This window comes from Pelodiscus sinensis, chromosome 25 (assembly GCF_052426305.1).
Source record: "Pelodiscus sinensis isolate ZL-2025 chromosome 25, ASM5242630v1, whole genome shotgun sequence".
Lineage (NCBI taxonomy): Eukaryota > Metazoa > Chordata > Testudines > Trionychidae > Pelodiscus > Pelodiscus sinensis.
In genome coordinates this window covers 1,382,707-1,408,229 of record NC_143076.1, presented here as the reverse complement: position 1 = coordinate 1,408,229, position 25,523 = coordinate 1,382,707, and the positions used below count along the sequence as shown (strand labels likewise).

General features: G+C 50.4%; 2 protein-coding genes, 1 long non-coding RNA gene and 4 other non-coding genes across 7 annotated transcripts in view; 5 read left to right on the top strand and 2 right to left on the bottom strand.

The window, feature by feature from the left end:
• Positions 1-25,523, top strand: part of LOC142824458 (uncharacterized) — a 376,972-nt gene that overhangs the window by 2,552 nt on the left and 348,897 nt on the right. Inside the window, 1 exon segment of the mRNA XM_089773350.1 lies at positions 351-446. Coding sequence (XP_089629476.1) covers positions 351-446 — 96 coding nt within the window.
• On the top strand, positions 351-11,053 carry LOC102456062 (uncharacterized). Its single transcript, XM_089773364.1, is given in 8 exon segments — positions 351-446; positions 1,038-1,266; positions 1,576-1,598; positions 2,287-2,402; positions 3,092-3,151; positions 7,781-7,894; positions 8,201-9,599; positions 9,601-11,053. Coding segments are annotated over 7 exon segments (1,914 nt in total). The 5' UTR covers positions 351-446; positions 1,038-1,143; the 3' UTR covers positions 9,680-11,053.
• LOC142820495 (uncharacterized) lies at positions 15,293-19,811 on the top strand. The gene is made up of 3 exons (XR_016347849.1): positions 15,293-16,704; positions 17,080-17,156; positions 17,389-19,811. It is a non-coding gene; the product is annotated as an uncharacterized LOC142820495 (long non-coding RNA).
• On the bottom strand, positions 18,028-18,101 carry TRNAT-AGU (transfer RNA threonine (anticodon AGU)). Its single transcript has one exon. It is a non-coding gene; the product is annotated as a tRNA-Thr (tRNA).
• TRNAY-GUA (transfer RNA tyrosine (anticodon GUA)) lies at positions 19,967-20,056 on the top strand. Its single transcript is given in 2 exon segments — positions 19,967-20,003; positions 20,021-20,056. It is a non-coding gene; the product is annotated as a tRNA-Tyr (tRNA).
• TRNAE-CUC (transfer RNA glutamic acid (anticodon CUC)) lies at positions 23,384-23,455 on the top strand. Its single transcript has one exon. It is a non-coding gene; the product is annotated as a tRNA-Glu (tRNA).
• On the bottom strand, positions 24,365-24,438 carry TRNAI-AAU (transfer RNA isoleucine (anticodon AAU)). The gene has a single exon. It is a non-coding gene; the product is annotated as a tRNA-Ile (tRNA).

The following is a 25,523-nucleotide window of genomic DNA, read 5'->3' as shown; positions in this document are numbered from 1 at the left end:
CCAATTACCGGTTAAACTCCCCACTGCCCCTGAAGTGCCCACTTGCCTCTGGCAGCTATCGTCAGTCTGCAGCTGCTGGGCTTTCCCATTGGTTACGTGATTAGTATTATTAACCACCTGCATCATTCTTTATGAAGGTGCCACTACCGATCTGTCCACCATGCTCGTTGGTGTCCTGCTGCATCCGCAGTCCCCTCCTGTGTATTTTTCTATCGACAAAGCCATGTCTAGGGCTGAGTCCCTGCTGGACAAGGGCAGAGTTCCTCAAAACTGGGACTCTCTTAAAGGCAGATAAATGGGCTCCCAACATCTAATGTGGTTTGCCCTCGTGCTTATATCTGTTTCTTCAGGAAAAATTGGAGACTCATTTGAAGACTCTGAGGGAGGAGAGAGAAAATCTGCTCAGAAGGAAAACAGCAGCAGAAGGGAAAAGCCAGGAGTATCTGGTAGGTGCTTGTGGCTATGGACCAGCAGGGACTGGCAGTGGGAGGGCTGAGTTCGGAGGCAGACTCCTTTGTGGCCTTGGTGAGGTTGGGCTTGTTTGTGTTTCTCCTCGATCATGGATTGCTGGGTGAGTTCCATGTATAAAAAGGCCTAGAGCATCCATGTCCGTGCATGAGTTAATGTCCATCCTTTGTGGCTTTCCCAGACATCTTCCCCAGGTGAGCTGAATGTGCCCCTGAATGTGCCCCTGTCTGCTCACTTGGTGCATTTATATGTTTGCTTCTTTTTCCTCCCTGGGTATCTCTGTCAGGCTGGTGCTGAGTCCTGCCCCCTGGTGCTCTGGATATGAATTCCCAGAGCCCATGAATAACAAAAGATGCTGCCCATGACAGACATGGGAACATCCCTTTCAGAGGGACACGGGGCAAAGGAGATGCTGGGAGAGACATATCTGCCTAGTAATCACAAAGAGTCAAATGTTGCAAATTTTAGGGTTTTCCAGGAAATTCTCCCTACTGCACACTCAGCTCCCTGTGAAAGGGCCGTGGGCTCCATCCATGCCCCTGACCAGCCCTTTCCTTGTTTTCACACAGAAATGCACCCAAGCCAAGAGGCAGATGATTATAGCTGAGTTTCAGCAGCTGCTGCAGTTTTTGGAGGAACAAAAGCAGCGACTCCTAGCCCAGCTGGAGCAGTTAGATGAGGAGATTGGGAGGTTCCAGATTGACACTGTCAGGAACCTCTGTGCAGATTTCCCGTATCAGCGAGGGGATTGGGGAGTTGGAGGGGACATGTCAGAAGCCAGCAAGTGAATTCCTGCAGGTGAGACTGAGGGACAAACATCCCAGCTCCTCACACAGCGAAGAGGGGCTCCTGAATCACAAGGTCTCGGTCCCAGTTGTCAGATTTCAGTGTAACACCTTGTGCATTGCTGCCATGTGAATGACTCTTGTGCTTTGTAGAGTTACAGGCACAGATCATTTAGAGATGGCAACGCCCCATTCACTCAGGGGATCCCTGTTCCTGGGGCCAGGGCAGGGCCTCTCTTCTTAGGTTTGCAAAATCCCTTCTCGGAGGTCCCCTGTGTGTGTCCAATGGGGCTGAGATTCTTTTCTGTGTCTTTTTTTCTAGGACGTCAGAAGCGCCCTGAGTAGGTACGTGGCTCTCACTCCCCTCACACTGCACAGAGCAGGGAAAAGGCTTGGAGCGGATGTTAGCACCACATCTCCCCAGAGCTCTACAGCCAGATGTTAGACATGAATATCTCTGATACATTTAATTCTGAGGGTCTCATCCTCGCACTTTAGACTCTGGAATTCCCCATTCAGGATCAAGTGTTTCTTAGAGCTGTCACCTCCTTGGGGATTGGTTGCAGCAGCACTGTGGGGTGGAACATGGGCCTGTCACTGCTGGGCACTGAGCACATTCAGCCCAGGACAGCAGGGATCAAGAGTCTGTCCCACTCGAGGGCTGTTTGGAGACCTGTGTGGAAGGAGCTGGGTTGAGGGGAGCTGGTGTCTCAGTCTAATCCCTACTGTACAGATTCCTTCAGCCCTTCACGTGGGAACCTTCTGTCCCTCAGCATCTGGAGGCCAAGGAGTGAGTTGGCCATGAAGACTCTATTCCCCTTTACTCCCCCAGCCAGTCTCCCCAGACCAGAAGTGAAGAACTGAAATGGGATCTTTGAGGGGAAGTTTTCATGGCCATGGGATGTGTTGCCCCTGCTCTCATGCTGGGAGAATTGGAGGAATTCTAACTCCAGGCCTGTTAGAGCTGAGACTTACTAGCCAGAACATATCAGCAGTAAATGACATACAATCACATTGAATTGTTTCTGTCTAGGTGTAAGATGGGGCAATTCCAGCTGCCGGAAGAGATTTCTCCTGAACTAGAAGAACAAGTCAGAGGTGTCTCCCAGAAAACGATTGCTCTGTCGGAGACTCTGAGGGAGTTCAAAGGTACTTGGAGGGGATGAATGAGGAAAAGTGGTTCAAGTATGTGAGACTATTGAATCTGGGCTCTGAAGCCAACCTTCCCCTGCCTCAATTCCCACATGGGGAATGACGGCCCCATCAGTCTGCTCTCCTTAGAGACACTCTGGAGATATTTAAGAACAGGTTAGATAGACATCTGTCAGGGATGGTGTAGACGGAGCTTGGTCCTGCCTTGAGGGCGGGGGGCTGGACTCGATGACCTCTCGAGGTCCCTTCCAGTCCTATTATTCTATGATTCTATGACTGAGCGAACAGACCCACCTGCTTGCAGATAGAACCAGGGGTTTGCAAACTCTGAACCTCCCATTCAGAGATCAAAATGGCTAAAGTTACTGTGATGGCCCCGTTCCGCCACCACAGCTCCAAGTTATGATAAGAGGCAGTAAGTGAATGAGAAACCAAGTGGAAGGGGATGAGGAGGGAAGAGTAAATCTCACTTACAGCTTCTCTCCTGGGACAGGTGTGAGGCTGCAGGGATATTGGCTCCATTGCTGGGAGGTGCCTGAGTGAGAGAGGAAATGAAAGTTTCAGACTCTTTCATACTAAATACCTGAGTGTGTGTCTGATAGAATTGAAACGCAGAGTTCAGAGTGGGACATTGTTATAAATAGGAGAGCCTGGAATCTCACCTCTCTTATCCCTTCCCCCACTAGACACTCTGCCCTCTGCACTGGAGAGAGCAAGAAGAAAATCCCTGGGAGCTTTCAGACTAGGTGAGTTTGCTGGTGGAAATTCTTTAAGTGATGTGAGAATTCCTGTGAAAACATTTTCATGTGATTGTCATTGGAGTTACCAACCAAACCCAGTGACCCCTGTGCACACAGCCCTAAATCACCCAGTGATCAGTGAGGAGCCCCAGGGGTGCTGCATGGGGACCTGTGGACATTTGGAGAAACACTGGTCTATAGGTTTGTGATGCTAAAGGGGTGAAGTTAAAGCACACAACGGACGGCACCTTCAGGCTCAGATTTCACTGCTCAGTCAGTTTCAATATGGGGTTGGTTTCAAACAATAAAGGCTCCTTCACCCAAACTCCCTCCTAGACCCCTCTATCTGTCCTGTATCCCAAACCGTTACCCCAAGCATCCTCCTCCTCCCAGTGCCCATCCCGGATCCTCCATTTCCTGCATTTATGTCATGGAAAAGTGCAGCTCTCAGACCCTTTCTATTTGCCCCTCCACCCCCGAAAATGAATTACCCACCCTGTCGAGTGTGTACGGCTCAGTGAGAGCCAGTAAGTGAAAGCTGATGCCAGACTATTTCAGACTAGAGAAGAGGCATAAATGTTTGATAGGGAAGCGGATTAGCTGCTGAAACAAATGAACAAAGAGCTGGTGGATTCTCCCATCTCTTGATGTCTTCAAATCACTGGGGGACTTTGTAGAAAATACACTGTGGGGGAAACAGCTTTGTTCCTGGGTAACTGGACTAAGTGTAATGGCTTGTGCCACTGAGGGGGTCAGACTGCATGACTGAGGATATCTTCTGATCCCGTGAATCTTAAGATCTCATCCTGCAAACACTCAGCACAAGTGTTTAATAATAAGCACCCGTATTTTATATTAACACCACCATTCAGATGCTTAACTTCACTGATTCTCTATTTTGGAAAGGGATTATAACGTCTCTGTGAGATGAGAGCAATGTTTGTTGCTGCAAATCTGTGAATGAAGACTAAGGGTTTTAAATACAACAGCCTGCATTTAACCTATGTCTATGTTCAGGCAGGTGAATATGTGCCTTATCAGAAACACTGGGTGCTCAGAACTAAATCCCATTGTTGCAGATGCAGTAATCTTGTAACTCAAGCCAGGTGCAGAGAGAAATGATTATGGATTTGGGATCTAAGTCCCGTGTGCTGTTAATGGAATATGTAGACTAAAACTTTTGTCCACAGTGGCAGAGTCTAACGTGTGTCACATCAGTAGGGACAGAGTGTGGGGAGAATGGGGGTGTGGAAAGGATTAAAGCCCCTTCTGAAATGTCTTTAATTCGCTTTCTCCCCTTGCGAGGCTGCAGAACACCCATGTCTGTCTCTAGCTCAGCCCCCAGCCTTCAGAGCTAGGGACAGGAGATGGCCATGGCGGAGCCGGTTAGCATCCAGGAGGTGGCTGTGTATTTCTCTGAGGAGGAATGGGCTTTGCTGGACTCAGGCCAGAGAGCCCTCTACAGGGATGTGATGCAGGAGAATTATGAGGCTGTGAACTGGCTGAGTAAGGATTCTTGTCCCCTTGGGTAACAAAAACTGAGTGGGCTCTGGAGCAGCTGGGTTGGGTTGGGTTTGGTTCAGGGTCATTCATTGTCTTTGCCCTCAATGTCATGAGTATCTGCCCCAATAATCCTGGCTCTTCTGTGAAAGACTGTCCCATCCGTGGCCCTTCCCAGGGAAAACAGGTCCAGGGACTTAACAGTGGAGCTGCTCTTCCCACAGCTAAGGTCTCGCTGCGCTTCCTCCCTATCTTGCCCATCTTGTTCCTTGACTGGAGGTGTGAGTAGAAGGGCTCAGGCAGGAACAGCAGGTACCAGAGGTCTGGCTCTGGATCTGGCTGCTGTTAGTGGCTGCAGGTTCCCCTTGTGGCAGTGGGCTGAGCCAGTGGAAGGTGGGTGCAGTTCCCTAAGTCCTTTCTTTCTGTAGCTAATCTCTATGACATGCTGTTCTTGCCAGTGGGAGGGGCTGGATGCTGGGGCTGAGGGAGGGTGGGTGAGGCAGTTCACGCTCTGTGAGTATTTTGTCCAAGGTAGCTCTGTAGTAGAGAAACGTGAGCAGAGCTCTCCTTGCATTTCAGGCACAGGTTGGGTTTCCTTTCAAAAGTTCAGCTTCACCCTCTCTAGGGCTCACTTGCCTCTGTGTGCAGTGGAGCTAAATCACATCATCTGTGTTGTCTTTTTAGAGCGAAATATCTTTGCGTAGAGACTTTTTCTTCCTGTGTGAATGTCTGGCTTCATGCTCAGGAGACCTGTGATCAGTTCTCTGCCCATCACAGTGTTCCTGTGTGACCTTGATCAAGTCCCTCAGACTCTCTGGCTGTGTCTAAACTGGCAAGATTTTGCACAAAAGTGGTTGCTTTTGCGCAAAAACTTGCCAGCTGTCTACACTGGCTCCTTGAATTTGCCCAAGAACACTGACGATCTAATGTATGATTGTCAGCTTTCTTGCGCAAATACACTGACACTCCCGCTCGGGAAAAAGCCCTCTTGCACAAATGCTGTTGCGCAAGAGGGCCAGTGTAGATAGGTAAAAACTGTTTTACGCAAAAAAGCCCCAATGGCGAAAATGGCCACCGGAGCTTTCTTGCGCCAAACCGCGTCTAGGTTGGCACTGATGCTTTTGCACAAAAGCATCCATGCCAATCTAGATGCTCTTTTCTGCAAATGCTTTTAACGGAAAAACTTTTCCGTTAAAAGCATTTGTAGAAAATCATGCCAGTCTAGACGCAGCCTCTGTGTGCAGTCACCTCTCTCTCTTCAATAGCTATTATAGAGTGTCCCTGTTTCTCAGGGCTGGGAAAGATACCTACATTAAAGAGGGATAATGCTTAGCTCCATATGTGCACCCCAATAGCACAGTGGGGTCCTGATTTATACCAGAGTTCCCAGGTGCTGCTGTGATTGATAATTTTGCTTCCCACAGCGACTGCAGTGCCATTAGAATTGCTGCTAGCGCCACAGAGTTGTTATGGCTGTTCAGGGTGGCTCTTTCTGGAGCTCTGATGCTAGCAGCACTGGCAGAGCCTGCAGCTTATCCATGCAGCACAGCTCAGGGTTGCCGCTAAGAAAGATCCGGGCTCCATTTGGAGGCTAAGGCACTCAGCCAAGTTTATTGTGAAAAGGAGCAGGATGCTAGTATCCCAGCTCCTTAGGCATAGGTATAGTGAGACTTGTGCCAACCCAATAACGGTACCAGTCAGTCAGCAGTGAGAATGCTGCCCCTCAGCCAGCATCAACATGCCCCTCCTGTGACTTCTCATACATTGACACAAACAAGATGCATGTTCCATGTGTTCTACCCCCTTAGCCTCCTGACTTTTTCGTTGAACAAAACATCCGTATCCATTATCCTCTCATCCCGCTCTTGTGCACAAGGGTTGGTGTCTTTCTGAGCCATCTCTTAGGCCCGTGTTTGCAGCTGCTGTGGAGATGTGTATTGATTAGCCTTTTCCTGCTCAGGAATGTGCTTTTCTGGTTAGTTGGTACCAGTGCTGCACCATTCTTCCAAAGCCCAGCCTGTTCTGGTTCAAAAAGAATGGACATATACAGCTGCAATAAACCTTTTGCGAAGTGTGCTGGGTGCCATGTCAATGGGAATGTTCTGATGTGATGACTATGATTATTTTATTTAACAGCAGTAGCACAGTGATCTCCATGGTCATGTCACAGGTGGATCGTCTGAACAGAAAATGAAGTTCCAAGAAGGGGTGGGGCCAAAGCTGAGGGAAACACACTCACAAGGTGTAAAGGTGATAGATTCTGTGCAGCCCTGGAGGGGCACCAAATCAAAGGCCAGGCTGGCCACAAGAGCCAGACTGGGAAACCACACAAAGGCTGCTTCTGGCAGAGTAGAACGGAGGCTGCAGAGGGGGAGCTGAGCAACTGCCACAAGCACTGGAGAAGCAGCACGGCCCAGCTCCGCCCTGGCTTGCCATTCGCATGGCTGCCCAGGGTGGCGCTGGGCTTCTGTTGGGGCAACTGTTGTGAGCAGCTGGCAGGGCCCACCCAGACACAGGCAGTTGGGATCAGGAGTGTGGCACATAGGTAGGGCATGAAGCAAGCAGCCAAGGATTCACTTAGATGCTTAGGCAACTTCCTCTGCCTCCTCCTGGCCCAAGTGGAACATCTGAGCCAAAGATCAGGGCAAGCCCAGCCCACCAGCCAGGGGTTTTGTGGACAGAGACTTGGGGAGCTAGACATCTGCTGGGTCCTTCATCTCCAAACCCTAGTGACCTGCCATGTGGCAGCTGCTGTCTGAGACCTGCCCGGGGACCTTGGTGTCACACCTTCATGCCCTCACTAGAGCTCCCCTTCTGAGCAGTGTGTTCCTGTCCAGCTGTGGGATTCCGGGCGGATGGACCGGGCTGTGAGGGGGTCTGAGTTGTACCCTAGAGAGTGCAGCAGAGCACTTAGCTGCCCTGGGGAATGAGCTGAGCCATTCCCAAGGTGGGGGAGTGATGCATCTTTACTGCAGGTGAGTGTGTCCTGGGATCTTGTACCAGCCAGAGCCCAGTCTCTGCAAGGTGGGGAAAGGAGCCTCTCTGGGTGGGGGACTCGGATCCTGGCTCTGGAAGCAGTAATGGGAAAGACCTTAATGAACAAGATCAGCACTTGGTTCATTGCTCTCCAAACAGGATTTCCAGTCTCCGAAACTGATGTGCTCTCCTGGGTGGAGCGAGAGGAGGAGCTGCAGGTCCCAGATCCTCTGAGCTGTGAGGAAGGGGAGATCATCAGCAATACCCAGACAGGTGAGCAATCAATTATAAGGAGACAGAAATTGGTTTCTGAGTCAGTTTAACTGATGTAACTTGTGTGTTTTCATGAACTCTGACTGATTGTTCAGCTTGTCGTCAACTCCAGTCAGAGTGTGGTCGGCGAGGAAAGGCTGGGTTCTCTTCTCTGTGGAAGGGTTGTAAAGGAGGACAACGAACTCAACTCATGATAATTTGACCATTATTTGAGCGTGTGTCCCCTTTTCTATTCCGCTTTTAGAGTTTCCTTGCAGTTCATCGTGGAGAATAACTCCTGTCTGGATCATTCCTCTGTTCCAACAGGTGACAGGACACTGACCGAGAACCATGAGAAGGGTCTTCAGCAGGAAGGACTAGAGCAAGTGTCTCCATGTGGACTATTACTGAGACGATCTGAAGGACATGTTTTCCAGATTCGTGAGCAAGGAGAGAGCTGTGAGAGTCAGTATAGCCCAAAAAAGCAACAGGAAAACCATCTAGGAGAGGGACAGGGTAACTCCAGTAGCAGAAGCACAGGGGAGAAAAACACAGAAACCGTTCAACAGGAAATCCCCCATCAACAGTCACCCTGCACGTGTAGTGATTGTGAAACTCTTCTTGAACATCAAAGGGTCCATACGGGAGAGAAGCCCTTCAAGTGCTCTGACTCTGGGAAAAGCTTCAGTGAGCACTCACACTTTACAAACCATCAGAAAATACATACAAGAGACGCACCCCATAACTGCTCTGACTGTGGGAAAAACTTCAGTAAAAACTCACACTTGGTTATGCATAGGATGACTCACACAGGAGAGAAGCCTTTCAATTGCTCTGTGTGTGGGAAAAGCTTCAGTCAGAAGTCAAACCTTGTTGCCCATCGGAGGACACACACAGGAGAGAAACCTTTCAATTGCTCTGACTGTGGGAAAAACTTCAGTAGTAGCTCAGAGCTTGTTACCCATAGGAGGAGCCACACAGGGGAGAAACCTTTCAATTGCTCTGACTGCGAGAAAAGCTTCAGTCAGATTTCACACCTTGTTAGACATAGGAGGACCCACACAGGGGAAAAACCCTTCTACTGCTCTGACTGCGGAAAAAGCTTCGGTAGTAACGGAGAACTTATTGCCCATTGGAGGATCCACACAGGAGAGAAACCTTTCAATTGCTCTGACTGCGGGAAAAGCTTCAGTCAGAAGTCAAACCTTGTTACTCATAGGAAGAGCCACACAGGAGAGAAACCTTTCCATTGCTCTGACTGTGGACAAAGCTTCAGTATCAGCACTAACCTTGTTAGTCATAGGATGACCCACACAGGAGAGAAACCCTTCCACTGCTCTGACTGTGGGAAAAGCTTCAGTAGAAGCTCACACCTTGTTAGACATAAGAGAACCCACACAGGAGAGAAACCCTTCTACTGCTCTGACTGTGGGAAAAGCTTCAGTAGAAGCTCACACCTTTTTGACCATAGGAGGACCCACACAGGAGAGAAATCTTTCAATTGCTCTGACTGCAAGAAAAGCTTCAAAAGAAACTCAGACCTTGTTATCCATAGCAGGATCCACACAGGAGAGAAACCTTACAATTGCTCTGACTGCGGGAAAAGCTTCAGTCACAGCTCAAGCCTTTTATACCATAAGAGAACCCACACAGGAAAGAAACTTTTCAATTGCTCTGACTGCGGGAAAAGCTTCAGTCAGTGCTCCTGCGTTACTAGCCATCAGAATACATACAAGAGAATCGCCTTATAAAAGCTCTGATTGCAGAAAAGGCTTCAAACACAGGTCAGACTTTGTTAAACATTAGACAGTCCACAGAGGGGAGAAAACTATTCAGTTATTCTGACTGTGGGGAAAGCTTCAGTCGGAGCTCAAATCTTCTTAGCCTTTGGAGGAGCCACAGAGGGGAGAAATATATACCCTGAGTTCCCTTTAAGCTGCCTGGCCAAGTGGCTGTGGTCCCAGAAGACCTCTTGGGGAGGGCCTCCTGGGGTACTGACCTGGACACTGCCACTCACCTTTCTACTCTCTTGGGCTTCTCACCACCCGGTCCTGCTGGGGCAGCTCCTTAGTCTCCCCTGACCAAGGCCCTGAGCTGAGATTCCTGTCCCCACACCCACCCCCACCTCTGAGCATTGGTACAGATGCTGAACCTCTTCAGGTCTGAGGAGAGAGCAGTTTAGGGCCCAGCTTCCTGGGATAGCACTCCCCAAATGGGATCAAACCCCAAAGAATGGGGTAAACCCCATTTAGCAATGAAAGCGGAATGTGCACACTGCTCTCATAGGTAGTAATTGTTTACACTGGGCTTGATAGTAAGTAAAAGTGGTTTTATTAAGTACAAGCTGTAGGATTTAAGTGGTAATAAGTGAGAACAGGCAGAGCAAAGCAGATTACAAACTCAAAGGTAACAAAAAATGTTTTGTTAGTGCTCCACTGAAACTTCAGTACAAACTTTTACAAACTCCCCCTAAAACCTCTTTCCCAGCTGCCCCTCCAAACCAGGGCTCTCCCCCACCCTGGGTCTTTGGCTTCTTCCTTCAGATGCAGCCCAGCCAAAAGACCAAGTTCTCCAGGTGGATGTTATTTCCAAATAACGGCTTGCGGTGTAGACATGCACTGTAATTCCGAAATAAGGCTGCTGTGTAGATGCACCCCAAGGGTCACTGACCAGTGGCCTGGGCTCCCCATACTCAGGAATCCCAGTGTGGTTTCTGTGGTCCTAAGTCCGGCTTCTGAGGGCTGCAGGAGAAAGACCCGGTGTGGACAGGGAAATCCCAATGAACCTCCCAGCAGAGCGTGACTGGTCCCATCTCAGAGCCCTGGTTCCGTCTCTGGGTATAGTTCCTGCTGGGCTTTTCTGTACTACTCCAGATCATTTGTTCAGGTGAACTTGTGTTTTTGTTTTAATACAATGACATATAGAACTTTTAAACTAACACAGACATGTAATGAGGCAAGAAATAAAGCAGGTTTAGCCACTGCAGAAGAAAATGAGTAAGTTTATTTATTTCCTAGATTCTGAGGCTTAAAAGATTTCCTTATGTTTCACTCTTATAAATGTGAACGTGTTGAATAACCTACCCTGTGTTGTGGGTTTTCTCTCTCTGTGAAGGCCATTGGGTCATGCACTTTGATCTCTGGTTAGTTAGATGTGCAGACGACACAACACAAGTGAGAACTTACCAGAATAAAAGCGGCGAGGAGTCCTGTGGCACCTTATAAACTAACTGAAGTGTTGGAGCATAAGCTTTCGTGGGCAAAGACCCACTTCGTCAGATGCATCTAACCAAGTGGGTCTTTGCCCACGAAAGCTTATGCTCCAACCATTCAGTTAGTCTATAAGGTGCCACAGGACTCCTCGCCGCTTTTGCAGATTCAGACTAACACGGCTACCCCTCTGATAACTTACCAGAATGTTCATTGTATTTTAACCATATGCTAGCCTTTGCCACAAGCTCTGTGTGCAGTTTAAGCAATGACAATGGTCAGTATCTCTCAGCGGTGGGGCTGGAGCAAAGGAAGATGGGGGGGCATGACAGTTGCCCTGACATGGTGACATCCCCCCCACCTCCCACAGATGCCCCTGTCTGTAGGTTTCTAATCTCCCAACCAAAGCCCTCCAGGCCAGGTACAGCTGAGCTGGGCCAGCTACAGCCTGGCCACCGGGCTGCTATCTCAGTGCAGACATACCCAGAGCGATTCCTTTTGAGTTGGTGTCTCAGGGAGTCTGCACTTTCCTGCCCCCCATATGTGATTGCTGCTCTCTGGGGGTGCCTGGGAGAGTTGGGCTGGTTGCAGGGCCAGCCCAAGCCATTCTTGCACCCTGGGCAGCGGGCGCGTGCTGCATGCACATCTCTGCCCCAGGGTGGCAACCTATGGGGGTACCTGATGCGGCATCCCGAATGGTTGGAGCACTTCAATCAGGCATGGGCTAGCCGGGCAGCTGCCCGGGGCGCCTGATATAAGGGGTGCTGTGCCCCCTTACAGCTGATAACTGCCATCAGGCACCACGTGCCCGTATCGCGAGCTGCAGCAGCTCCCACCAGCCACCCTGCAGCGGTTGCCCGAGGCAGGGGCTGTGTTAACCCCTGCAGCGCTGGCCAGCAGCACCTTCCCCCCGCGGCTGTGGGGCCCTGCATGGCCAGCCTCAGCCTGCTCCCAGCGGCACCAGGCTGAGCACCAGCGGCGGTGGCCAGGCAAGGCACATGCCTCCTGCCTCTGCCAGCTCCTTGCGCCCTCCCCCACATTCTGGGCAGGGGCTGGGCCACGCATGTGCCCTTCCCCAGCCTAGGGCGCCGGAATGGCTCGGTCTGGCCTGAGGAAACCCCCTCCAAGGGGAAGCAGGGATGCTGCTGTGGTGTCCCTGAGAACAGTCAACCCACTCATCTGTTGACCCAGGGGGCAGCTGCCTGTGGCTCATTTCCTCTTCCTCACCTGGGTGGGGACACAGCTGGGAGTGAGGGTGTCCTGTTTCTGAGGGGGCTCTGACCAGTGGGCTGGGACCGGGCTTGGCAGAAATCTTTCCCAGAGACACACAGGCTGGAGAGATGTTTGTGGGGAAGCATTTTGTAAATGTCGATGGATGTAAACTGTTCCTGCAAGTGGGGGGGTTGAAGCTTTCGTTTAAAAATGTCCTCTGTCCTGTTGTTTCTGCTCCGTGGTGTTATCCCATTTGTCTGCCATGCAAAAGGTCTGTGTCAAACCCAGGCGGAAAGAGCCCCCCTCTTTCTCCATTCAATTCCTTCTCTGCCTGCTCCGGTCTCTCTCAGCCCCAGCTGCTTTGCCTTCTGCCCTGGTGTGTACCCTTCCCTGGCACTGTAATACCATGGGAAGGGATCCTTTGCCAGCTTCTTAACTAGTAGCTCATTTAGGGCATGTTTACACAGCAGGGCAAAAGTCAAACTAAGATACACAACTTCAACTACTTGTTTGTGTAGCTGAAGTCAAAATAGCTTAACTTGGCTTTTGGTGCTATGGACAGCAGGTAGTGGAAGGAAGAGAACTCTCCCTTTGACTTCCCTTACTCTTCATGAAATGGAGGTTACTGGAGTCAGAGTAGGAAGTCTGCCAACTTGTACTTAATTAGAAATAACAGCTTGCTGTGTAGACAGGCACTTTATTTCCAAATAACACTTCAGTGTAGACATGCTCTTATTGTCCCATCACAGAGCTGATGCTGAAGGACAGGAAGCTACAGAGTGCTGAAGGGGAGCAATCAGATACTGAGGGGTTTTTCTCCCTTCTTTCTTGGTTGGGAGAATTTGCTTCTGCTCTCCTCTGAGGCTGGAAGTGTCAGTTAGAACCCCAGAGATTTTTCCTATCTGAGAGCTGGAGAAAGCTAAGACTGAATTGCCTTGGTTGCAGAGCACGTAATTGAAGGGAGGGCATTGTCTAGCATGGGCTTGAACCTATGATTCTGAAATTGAGTCTCATACTCTACCGACTGAGCTAGCCACTCTGTGTGCAGTGTCCCTCCCGCACTACCCTGTCACAGGATAGAGGATCAGCGTGTTCTCAAATGCTTGATTCAAGGCTCTGTCCTGTCCCCAGTGGGGCGCTCTGGTCTGTGTGGGGAGGCCTAGGCACACTGGCCTCTTTTACCACAAGAATGGCCCCATTTCAGTCTCTCAAGTAACAGGAGAAGAGTCCGTAGCAGCAAGGGAAGGTCCCCTGAGTGAAACCAGGCAGAAACGCCATGTCTCACGTTCTGCAGCAAGCCTTTCTGCCCTGGCAGGCACTGCCCCTTCTCACACTGGCCTGGGCCTGGCATCCCTCTCCTCCCAGCACCACATAAAACCCCTTGGCGTGAGCCTGGGAAAGCTAGAGGCCTCAGTCCTGTTGCCTCTGAGGGGCTTGTGCCTTGGCCTCCTCGGCCCATGGCAGCCGGCTCTCCCGGCTGCCCCCTGAGCGCTGCTGGCCAAAGGAGGCAGCAAGGCAGGAGTAGGGAGAAGCAGCAAGTCCCACTGAGGCCGAGAGCTGGGGCTTAAGCCTCCAGCCCCAGCAGAAAACCTTCAGCCCGGTCTCTGTTGCTCCCTCCTCAGAGGGGAGGAGGAAGCCCTGTTGCCTCAGGCCGGGGGAGGTGACAGGAGGCCTCCTCTCACAGCCTTACGCTTTGCTTCCATGCTGGCTAGGGTTGCCAGGTGTCCAGTTCTGAACCGAGCTGTCCAGTATTTGAGCTTTCTGTTCGGGAAACAAACTGAGAAAGTGTAAATGAGGAAATAGAAATGTCGGGTATTTTCTAAATAAGCTGGAATGTCGATTGTGAGGTAGTGTCAAGTGAGTCCAGTATTTCTGTTGAATCATCTGGCAACCCTAATGCCTGCAATCGCAGGGGCCAGGGAGCTCCCTGGCTGGCCGCAGCCTCAGCCACTTCCTGTTTCATGACCCAGGTCCAGGTGGGTCTCTGTGGGGCCCTGAGACATTTTGTTTGCTGTTGTCCAGGTGCAGGAGGCCCAGATTCTGCAACACTCACAGGCCCTACAGGAGGGATCTGGTTTGATGCTTCACCCCACGGCCCGGCAACAAGCTCCCAAACTCCCCCTATGTTCTGAGAGCCCCGTTTGCTGTGTGAATTCTGTGGGGCAGGTTATGTCAGGCCTAGGCACAAGCAGGGTTCAGAACCAACCCACAAGTAAGTCCCTGCTCAAGAGGATTGAGCAGTGTCCTTTGCCAGCAATGTTAGTCCAGCCATATAAGTGTCCCACTCACGTGCCCAAACTTTCTCCATACCCCACTCACAGTTGCTGCCCTTGCTCAGGGCAGAGAAGATCTCAGGGGTGGTTTTCAGTCCCAGGGACTCCAACCCAAACCCTGAGACCCAGGGGTTTATAATCGAGAGGATCAATGTTTGCTTCACTTTTCCCTCCCCCCAGCAACACTAAATCTCAAGGCCAACTCTACAGTCCCAGCGGCTGGGGGAGATGTGCATGTCAGAGCCTCTGCCCACTGAGCTGTAGCTTTCTGTGCCCAGGGAGTCAGACATCACCAGGGCTGGAGGGAAATGGGGAATGGCTGCACTTTGGGAGTCAAAGGTGTTGTCTGGGACCATAGAGTAGAACGGTTTCACCAGACTTCCTGAGGAGGGCACCATGGCTTAGCTGGCTAAAGTGTTTGTCTAGTAAACAGGAGATCTTTGGTTCAACTCCCAGTGGTACCTTGGTGTAGCCTTTGCTCACATTTTCTTATGTCTTCCTGGGACACAGAGGAGTCCTCCCCTGGCCACCCCTGGAACTGCTGGTTCAGGAAAAAGCTGATTGGGGAGGAACATTGGGAAGAAGGAAACCACAAGCCTGGAGTGGGTACAGAGGCTACTGTGACTGGTACTGGCAAGGCAGGGCTCTTGCTGCAATTGCTGGGACAGAAAAGCCAGCAGCACCTGCCCTTGTGATTCCCTTGGGTGGGTGGGTGGGTGGGTGGGGGTCAGCACCCAGAGATCCTGCAAGTGCAAAGCTCCTACAGCTATAGTAGCTGCTCCAGTGGTGCAAAAGGCCTGGGCATAGTACTTATAAGGCAGTACTTGTGGGAGAAGTGCTGAGGTTGTGAGTTCAAACCTCCCCTGGAGTAATGGTTTCTACTCCCTGCTGCTCTGGCCCCTTCCAGTGAATGCTGTGATTCCAGTTCAGTGGAGGGTCTTTGTTGCCCATTTTCTCCTCTTGCCTTCAGCCATTGGAGAAGCTCATGAACAGAGACAAGCTACTTTGTCCCATTTCCCACTTCTTTTCCTGGGCTGACCCAGTGGCTGAAAGGGGCTGCGGCTGCTGACGGGGGTGGGGAAGATGTGCAACAGGACCCTGGCCACCCAGCATTCACTCTGATGAGGCCATAATATGTGCAGTGGGAATTTTCACTTATCCCATCCTCTGGGATGGAATCCCAGCTCCCCCAGCGTTCACTGCAAGGCCTGGGTTCCCAAACTGGGGCGGGGGATGCTCCCCCGAGTAGGCATGAAGAAATTTCAGGGGGGGGAAGGAGGTGACCCAGCTGTTTTTTTTTCTTTTGTTCCTCAAGTTTTGCTGCTATTTTGGATATTTGCTCAGATCCTTTGAGGCAGTTGCCAAAGTAGCTCAGTTGGGAGAGCATTAGACTGAAGATCTAAAGGTTCCTCATTCAATCCCAGGCTTTGGCAGAAACCTTTGCCAGTATGGCATAGTCTGTTTTGGCATCTCTCCATCTCTGGTAAGCAAACATCTGCAGTCAGAGTTCAAAGCTGAACCAAGAGGCAGGAATTACATCATAAAGATGATCATATTTCAGGGATAGAAACTAGAAAGGGGATTTCATGACACCTCAGAGGTTGTTGACACAGGAGAACAGAGCTCTTGGCTTCAGCTGCTCCCAGCTTTGCAACTCTGTTTTTAATTCCATGCCCCCAGAAAGGAACAGTAACAGAGCCTGCCTAGGACTAATTCTGAGGCTTCCCCATACAGAGGACACACTATTTCTGTTTTCTTAGACTGTAAGTTATTAAGTTGATTTAAGCAATTTCAAAATAGTTTCCAAGTATAGACATGCCCTTATAGTCCTGGTCTTCACAACATCTGCTGGCAAGGAGTTCCACAGGTTGACTGCGCTTGTGTGAAGAAATTCTTCCTTTTGTTTGTTTTCAACCTGCTAATATCATGGCGCACCCTTAGTTCTTCTATTATGGGAACAAGAAAAATACCTTTCCTTATTTACAGTCTCAACAACAGCCATGATGTATAGACCTCTATCTTATCTCCCCTTGTCTCCACTTTTCTAAGGTGAAAAGTCCCAATCTCTCCTCATGTGGCAGCTGATCCAAACCTTTCATCATTTTTCTTGTGCTTTTCTGAAGTTTCCAATGCCAAGGTATGGTTTTTTGGGGGGCAGGGGATAAGGCAACCACATTTCCAGTCAGTGCTCAAGTTGTGGGCACCGCCTGGATTTATAGAGATGTAATATGATAGTCACTGTCTTCTTGTCAAGGCCTTTTAAACTAATTTCTAACATCACATTTGTGGCTGCACATGGAGTGGATGTTTTCAGAGATGTCTCCAGCTGTGACTTGTTGTAGCATATTCGCTTTCATTTAGTATGTGTGTTACTAATTGTTTATACTAACTATGGCAGCTGATTCAAACTTTCATAATTTTTGTCGTGCTTTTCTGGACTGTTTCCAATGCCAATGGCAGCTGCCTGCATGAAGCCCTCCCCCCTCCTCCACTCAGGCTCTTATTTCCCCAGGCACCTGACATCTGCAGCCTGTGCAGGAAAGGAGCTACCTGGGAAATGTGCTGGGGTGTTGGCCAGGACTCAGCCAGGTGAGTCTCCCAGCCAGAGCCTGCCTCTGGCACCCCAGCCCCTCCCTTCCCATGCTGAAAGAGCAAAGACTTGGCAGAATTCATGAATATAGAGGAGGCTATTTCCCCTGACTGGGAGCCCAACCCCGGCCGCAGCAGTGGAAGTGCTCAATCCTAGCCACTTGACAGACACAAACCTGCAGTGTTGGCTCAGCTACACTAGTCATCCCAAGTCACTTTCTCTCCCTTTCAGGACGTGGGTCTGTTCTCGGAGAAGGCGCGTGATGCTCCCCAGCACTTCTCCCCTGGCTGCACCCTCAGGGCCGGAGATGTGGACCTGCCCCTCTGCATCATGGGGGATGCTGCCTGCCCTTTGGTCCCGGGCTGATGAAGCCCTAGACAGGACACGTTGCCTAAAGCCAGGAACGTATCCCAGGTGACAGCTCACATTTTCCTAGGTCCTCCTGGGACACAGAAGAGGCCTTCCCTGGCCACCCATGGAGCTGCTGGTTCAGGAAAAGGCTGATTGGGGAGGAACATTGGGAAGAAGGAAACCACAAGCCTGGAGTGGGTGCAGAGGCTGTTGTGACTGGCACTGACAAGGCAGGGCTCTGACTGCAATTGCTGGGACAGGAGAGCTAGCACCACATGCCCTTGTGATTCCCTGAGGAGGGTCAGCACCTAGAGAGCCTGAGGGTGCAACCTCTGCAGCTCCTGCGGCCATGGAGAGTGAGGGTCTGTGGGCAGCAGGTGCTTCTCACTTGTGGTTTCCTTCTTTCTAAAACTCCTCTCCAATCAGCCTTTTTCTGAACCAGCAGTTCCATGGGTGGCCAGGGAAGGCCTTTTCTGTGTCCCAGAAACACATAGGAAAATGTGATTAAAGGGTGTCAAAAGGCACCACTGGGAGTTGAACCCAGGATCTCCTGTTTACTAGACAGGTGCTTTAGCCAACTGAGCCATGGTGCCCTCCTCAGGAAGTCTGGTGAAACTGTTCTATTCCATGGTCCCAGACAACATCTTTGACTGCCAAAGTGCAGCCAATCCCAATTTCCCTCCAGCCCTGGGGGTGTCTGGCTCCCTGGGCACAGAAAGCTACAGCTCAGTCGGCAAAGGCTCTAACATGCTCATCTCCCCCAGCCGCTGGGGCTGTAGAGTGGCCTTTGCGGTTTGGCCCAGATGTGGGGAGGGAAAAGTACAACAAATATTAATCAGCTGGCTTATAAATCCCTTGGTCCTAGGGTTTGGGTTAGAGCCCCAAGGAGGGGGCCTGGCCTTCTTCAATTTGCTCCCTTCCTGAGGGCACAGAATTAACAAGAGAAGATTTCTTAACCCCACAGCAATCAGAGTTGGCCAGGGAGTTAGCAACAAATTTTTTGTCAACATTTAAGTAGAGGCAAGGAAACCCTCAGGGGTGTTTCTGTGTGTTTGTAGACCGAGGTTCATTCAAGTGGGGTTTTTTTTTTTTTGTGGACCTGCCCTGACCGCACCCCTAGAGACTCTGGAACAAAGAAGACACATGAGAAGAACCCAACTTTCTTCCTTTTGCTGTGACATGGATGGATCTAGCTCAGGTTTCACTCAAGGGGTCCGTCTGCATGTGAAGTACCTGTGTAGGGATAACATATAAATGTGTTAAAAATGATTCCCCCAAGTGGAAGTGACGCCCCATAATTTGTTCCCGACAACTTAAAGTGTTTAGATTTATTATTATTATTATTATTTGTTAAGATTGTTAAATGTTTAGATTTATAATTATTGCCCCTCTAGAATATAATTTGTTAGGAATGTAATATTAGGTCATGTAACTTAAAACTGTTAAAAATATAATACCATGTAGCCAGAAACAGCTCTTCTCTCTGTGTCCCAGGGCACACTCAAACTTATTGTTACACAATTGACGCCCATTCTCTTCAAAGCATTGTAAAGCAATTAACCCTAATCGCAAAGTGAAACATTGTAACTATAACAGTAACTAACTCAGCACTCAGAGAGAGAATGTTTTAAGAAATGCCACCCAGAAACCTGTGACTTTTTGTAACTACAACTCTTGTATATGTAAAGTTATTATTATACAAAATACTGTATGGGAAACATTAATTAGGGAATGTATGTAAGAGAGAGAGATTGCTTGGACGATGAATGAATGGTTTTGAGAGGTGCCAGCCTGAGAATGCAGCAACAAAGGGCTGAAGAAGGCGTCAGGTGCCAGGGCAACCAAAAGGTGTCAAGTGGAGAAAACCAAGTACTGGAGGCCAACCCTATGAGATCATTGATGAGCACCTGACCGCCACCCTGAACGTGATGCAGCAATTCCCATAGACTGGCATAGGAAGAAATTCCTATAAGAACTGGACTAAAAGACTATGGAGTCAGAGTCCAACGTTCTGCTGCCAGCCCACCAGGAGCTTCAGATGCGCATCTGATCAGGACTTCGCTCCCCACTACCCTCACTTGTGTACAGAATACCTGGCCAGTATTCTGTCACAAGCAACTTCCAGGCTGGTAACTATAACAACTACACAGAACCTGGATGAATGATTGAATGAATGTTTATATATATATATATAAAAGGGTTAAGTAGTGATAGGAATAAGTAGTTAAACAACGTTGTTTGCTTCTATCTTTTCTTTATTCTTTATTATTATCTTTACAATAAATGTGTCTTTTTGCCTTATCCCCCTCATAAGATCCTGCTTGCTTTTATTGGTACAACACCTGTGACAGCACCTGTGCGCTTCTGCCCCTCATCAGCAATGCCATATACTTGGGGGAGCACGTGCCCCGAGACTTATAGAAGGGTCTACCTGGACTAGCCAGTCTTAGTCAGGCTCCCTTTGATAGCTCAGCTGGCAGAGCGGAGGACTGTAGTGTGTGCTCGGCAAGTGATCCTTAGGTTGCTGGTTCAACTCCAGCTTGAAGGAGTGATTGTTTTCCCTCCGGCCTGGCCTTAGCAGAAGGCAATCAAGGTGGTTGCCTTGGGTCCATGTCTTCGGAGCTCTCCACTGCAATTGAGAGAAAGATTGTGGGTACAAGCTGCCAATCACATTTCTTGGGCTGCGCAGGTTCTCTACACACAAAAGTTCTTTGGGAACAATGGCCGTTATTCCACAATAACACTGCAAGAGTCTACACAGCAATTCCGTTATTTTGAAATAATTCTGAAGTAACAGATGGCTTATTTCGACTTCTGCAAACCTCATTCTACAAAGAATAATACCTGTTCCAATTAGCTATTTTAAAAAAAGGCCCATGTAGCTGCGCCACTGCTGCTAGTTTGAACTATCCCCTCCCCGGAGCCATTCTAAGTTATTCTTCCAGGGGCTCTAAATCAAGACAGCTCGTCCACACAGGGGAGCCTGCCTCGGACTATTCTGAGGTTTCCCTGCAGTGTAGACGTGCTAGTTTGAAATAAGATATTTTGTAATAACTATTCAAGACCAGCTTATTCCAAAATAAATGTGCCGTGTAGTCGAAGCCAGAAGGATGAAGCAGAAGGAGGGAAGCCAGAAGTGCAGAGGCCAGCCTGAAAACTCAGTATTCCATATGGCTACACACAGAGATTTGTAGCTCAAAGCTGGAGCTGCTGTGGAAGGAGGTGAAGCTACAGAAGCTGACGGGGGACAATCAGCGGCCGGAGGGTTATTTTTTCTCCTCCCTGGGCTGATGTGGCTAGAACTGAGGAGAAGAAAATCCTCTTCCCTTCTCCTCAGAAGATAGAAAATGCAGCTTGTTCCCCTCTCTCTGGTTCTACTAAAGCTGGATCCCAGGGCTAGACTTTTTCTTTCTAGAACCCTGGTGAAAGCTGAAAATGAATTGCTTGTAGACTTAGAATGTGAGTTAAAGAAGGGCATCACCTAGCATGGGGCTTGAACCCATGACCTGAGCTAGCCAGGTTCCATGTTGCAGTATACCCCAATCACAGGGCCATCTTTCCAGTGACAGGTAAAGAGGCCTGTTTCAGGATTTCTTTTAGCGCAGCAGCAAGGGGCGATGGAGGAAAATCAACCCCCTCTCCAAGCTTTGTTCTCACGGCACCAAGTGCGCTGCAGAAAAAGCCCATGTGTGTTAAAGGGCGTCGGGGAGCCCAGAGCAGACGGATCACCTCAACACACAAACACAGTCCCAGCCCCAAGACTCCCCCCATCCCGAATCCTGTGCCCAGACTTCTCTACCTTCCACATCCTCACCCCTGTCTTGCACAAGAGAGCGTCCACACTGCCAAGAGAGCTCTTGCACAAAAGCACAGCGTGCATGTGGAAGTGTGGACGTTTTCTTGCGCATGACTTGTTCCACAAGAACCCTTGCGCAAGATGTTCTTGCGCAAGAAGCCGCGAGTGTAGACATAGCCTTAGAGATATATCTAAAAGGAGATGTTAATACAAAGTTATAGGAGAGTGATAATATTACAGGGAATTATCCACAGTTGTCTGTATATGCAAATATATATGCAAATATCTTCTTTCACATTAATGGGCACGAATACAAAGATTAAGGCAAGACTACAGAACACACAGGCCCTATGTAAATCAGTTCTGCTGATGTTAATAAAATGCAATATTTTCCCCATTTCCAACCATATGACAGCAGTTTTAATGAGCAAGGGCAATCCAGGAATTTAACTACTAAAACACATCTCAGCAGAAATTGCGGAAGAGGCTCTTGCGCAAGAAGGAGCTGTCTACGCTGCCCCTTCTTGTGCAAGAAAAACGCTTTTGTGCAATGCCGTTACATCTATTACCTTTCAGGAAGAACGGCCTTGCACAAGAGGGTTTATTTTGTGCCAGAAGGGGCCATGTAGATGCTCCTTCTGGCACAAGAGCCTCTTCTGAAACAAATGGTGGCCCATTAGGTATGTAAATGATGCTCAGCGATATTCCATGCTTAGCCTCATTTGCGTATTACTCACGCAAAAAGCCATGAGAGTAGACATAGACCTAGGCAGGTTAGGCTGAGATGGGAGGAGGCAGCGCTGGGGTTGAGGCTCCTCAGTGGTGCCTTGGCAGGGACCAAGGCATTGCAACCACATTGGGCAAGGTCAATGGCAACACCTCCAGCCTCTGGGACGTCTGTAGCCTTTGCTGCAAGGGGACACAAAACCAGGTAAGGTTCCCCCTGATGCCCAGATCCCTCACGACCCAGCAGCCCCAGCTTGCTCCAACACCTTCCGTTCTCCCCACCCTCTCTCCTGGCCACACATGGCACTTCTTGGTGCGTGTCAAGCCAGGCCCTGCAAGGAGCCACTGGGGCAGGAACCAGCCCTTGGAGCTCGGCTTGCACTGGAACCGGTAGTTTCCCACCATGTCTCCCTTGAGAAGAGGCGACTTGTTCCCCTTCTTCTCACCTCACGTCTCCCTTGTCTCTGTTCCCTTCAACGGTCTCTGCTGCCTCAGGACCTGCCTCCTCAGGGCGCTGCCCCTCTGCCACTGGGCTGGGAGTGGGAAACTCCACAGTCTCTGCACTTGGGCTGAGAAGTCTCACGGGGACTCGTCTGTTGGTGGCGTTAGTCACCCCAGTGGCCAGCCGGATCCATTCCGTAGCGCTGCCCGAGAGGGAGCTTTCCCAATCTCCACTGGTATTTCCTGGGGCTTTGTGTAGGGGGATTGGGCTTGGCATCTTCTCTGCTGGAAATGCCTCTTCTTTGGAAAGCAGCTCCCAGGAGCTCATGGAACTTCTTCTTCTCACCTTGGGAAAGGGACAAGCAAGGGGCGACGGGACAGGGGTTTATGTGATGATGACAGGGGTACAGAAAGCAAATAAGAAATTATTTTTTCACCTACTTAAGAACCAGGGTGACAGAATGAAACTGGTAAGTAACCGAGTTAAAGAGGAAGCATTTTTGCACCCAGTGGAACTCCTTGCCAGAGGATGTTGCAAAGGTGAAATCTACAAGAAGGTCCAAAAAAGAACTGGATAATTTAATGCAGGAAAGATCAATCAATGGCATTTCACCACAATGGACAGGGCAAGTGTCCCTAGCTGATGTATACCTGAAGCTGGGAATGGAGGGAGCACGTAATAACTGTCTGTCCTGAGGATTCCCTCCGGACAATGAAATTGGCTGCTGTTGTGAGACAGGATCCTGGGCTAGTTGGACAACTGGCATGGCCCAGTCTGGCTGCTTTGATGTTCTATTTGGCTGTTCTTGTCCCCTCTGGGCAAGGGAGAATGGACCCCCCCTCATCCTGAAGTGGACAGAAAATGGCCTGCGAAAGGCTAGTGTAGGTGAGCAAAGAGACTTGTTTCATGTGTCCCTGATGGTCTAGTGGTTAGGATCCAGCACTCTCACTGCTGTGGCCTGGGTTCAATTCCCAGTCAGGGAATCCAGCTGCAACTTTCCCAAAACATGTCCCTAGTAAATCATCTTGCCACATGTTACAACAGCTGAGACCTAGCATGGGGCTAACACTAACCCCTCACCCTTGGCTGGGCTCTGCCTGGACTCAGGCCTCCCCTGTGCTAGCCTAAGGGCACTGGAGAGGACAGGGCAGCTCCAGGGGCAGAGTCTTTTTTTCTGCAGTAGTTCAAACCCAGCCCCTTGGTTCCAACTAACTAATATTACTCCTCATTTTTTGCCCTCTGTGCCTCCCTCCCAACCCCAACATACCCCAGCACATCCCCTTCCCTCTCCCTCTCCCCCTCCCCTTGCTGGTAACACAAACAGGACTTTTCCCTGTTGAAAGAACAAACTCTCTGGTTTTTATGTGGGGAATGTAGAACTGGGGAGGGGCTGGGGAAAGACCCTGGGAGGGGGGTGGAGGCTGGGAGGAAGGGCTAAGGCTGGCACCTTCCTCTGGTGGTCCCACTGCCTCATGTCAGGGGCCTCAGCAGTGCTGGGGGGTGGTTCCAGGGGGAGAAGCTGGTTCAGAGGAACTTGAGCTGCTGGGCCACTGAAGCAGGCCCCCAGCAGCAGCCTCTGTGCAGGGCACACACGCTCCAGGCCTCCCGGTCATATTGAGTCTCCCCGTGTGGCTTGGGCTCCAGAGCCTGCCCCCCACCTGGTGCCTTGAGGTAGCCACTGCAGCAGCAGGAATTTGGGCATCAGTTCCCCTGTGTTGGGGACAGGAAGCCAGGCCCAGGCCCTTTTAGCCACTGGGGCTGTGCAGGCTGAGTCTTCCCCTACCAGATCTCTGCCCTGCTTCCTGCAAAGCTCTCAGCCTTTTGCTTCTTTCTGCTTCCCTGTCCATAGCAGGCAGCTAAAGGAAGGGAAGTTACCAAACCAAACACCACTGTGGCCAGCATGGGGCTTGAACCCATGACCTTGGCGTTATTAGCACCACGCTCTAACCAGCTGAGCTAGCCAGCCTACAAAGAAGTATGTCACCAGTGGCCCTTTCAAGAGAGGCGCCTCAGGCAGCTGCAGGGACGTCTCTGAAGCTGCCAATGGCTCTTCTCTGACAGGGCCACTAGCGACTCACTGTGACGTGGGCTGGCTAGTCCAGCTGGTTTGAGGGTTGGTCAAGGTGGCTGGTGGCCGGCAGACCCAGGACAAAGAGAAGCCGGAATCTCTTGCTGCCAGCACCTTGCCTCCCAGCTTCTTCCCTGCCAGCAGCAGCAGAGTCCTGAGCTCTGCCCTTGACACCATGGGAGCAACCTCCCCTCACTCAACTGGGCCAAGCTGGTGCCCAGTTCACGCCCACTGGGACCTGTTTTACTTGGTTTCCTTCCACCCAGAGCCCCCTTCTTCTCCTGGGCTGCAACGAGCATCACTGGGATGCTCTCATATCCCAGCACAGGGCCATCTCTCCAGTGACAGGAGACGGGGCTGGTTTCAGGATTTCTTTTAGCCCAGCAGCAAGAGGAGAAGCAGGAAAATCAACCCCATTTACAAGCTTTGTGTGACAGGAGGGGTGTGAGCTGGGGAACCTGCACCCCCAGAAGGGCATTAGGGTGAACCCAGGAGCAGCAAGAATTCAGGCCCTCAGGCGAGTGCATTGGGGACAATGTGTGAGCCCTTCCATGAGCATTTTCTGCTCCCACTGGGGAAGGCAGCTGGGCAGGACCAGCCTGCAGCCCACGTCCCTTTCAGCCCCAGGTGCAGGAGGTAACAGAGAGGGGAGGAAAGTTCATGGCCAGAGCCTCCTCCCAGCAGGCTGGCCTGGCACAAAATATACATGATGGAGCCTCTCCCAGCAGGGCGATGGCCTGTTCTCTGCAAAGTGCTCAGCTGGTTCATTTTTTTGCAGGCCCATTGTATGTGTCCCTGGTGGCTTCATTTACAGTTTTCAATCTTTACATTTGCATCCCTTTTTGGAAAGAGGGTGCAAGTGTAAACATACCCTATGTAGCTAGAGTTGGCCTCCGTCAGTTGAGCCTGGCTGTGTCCCTACTTCAGGAACCCAAAGGGAGCAAAGAGCAGAAGTACTGGAAACTGGTGGGTACCCTCTGCAT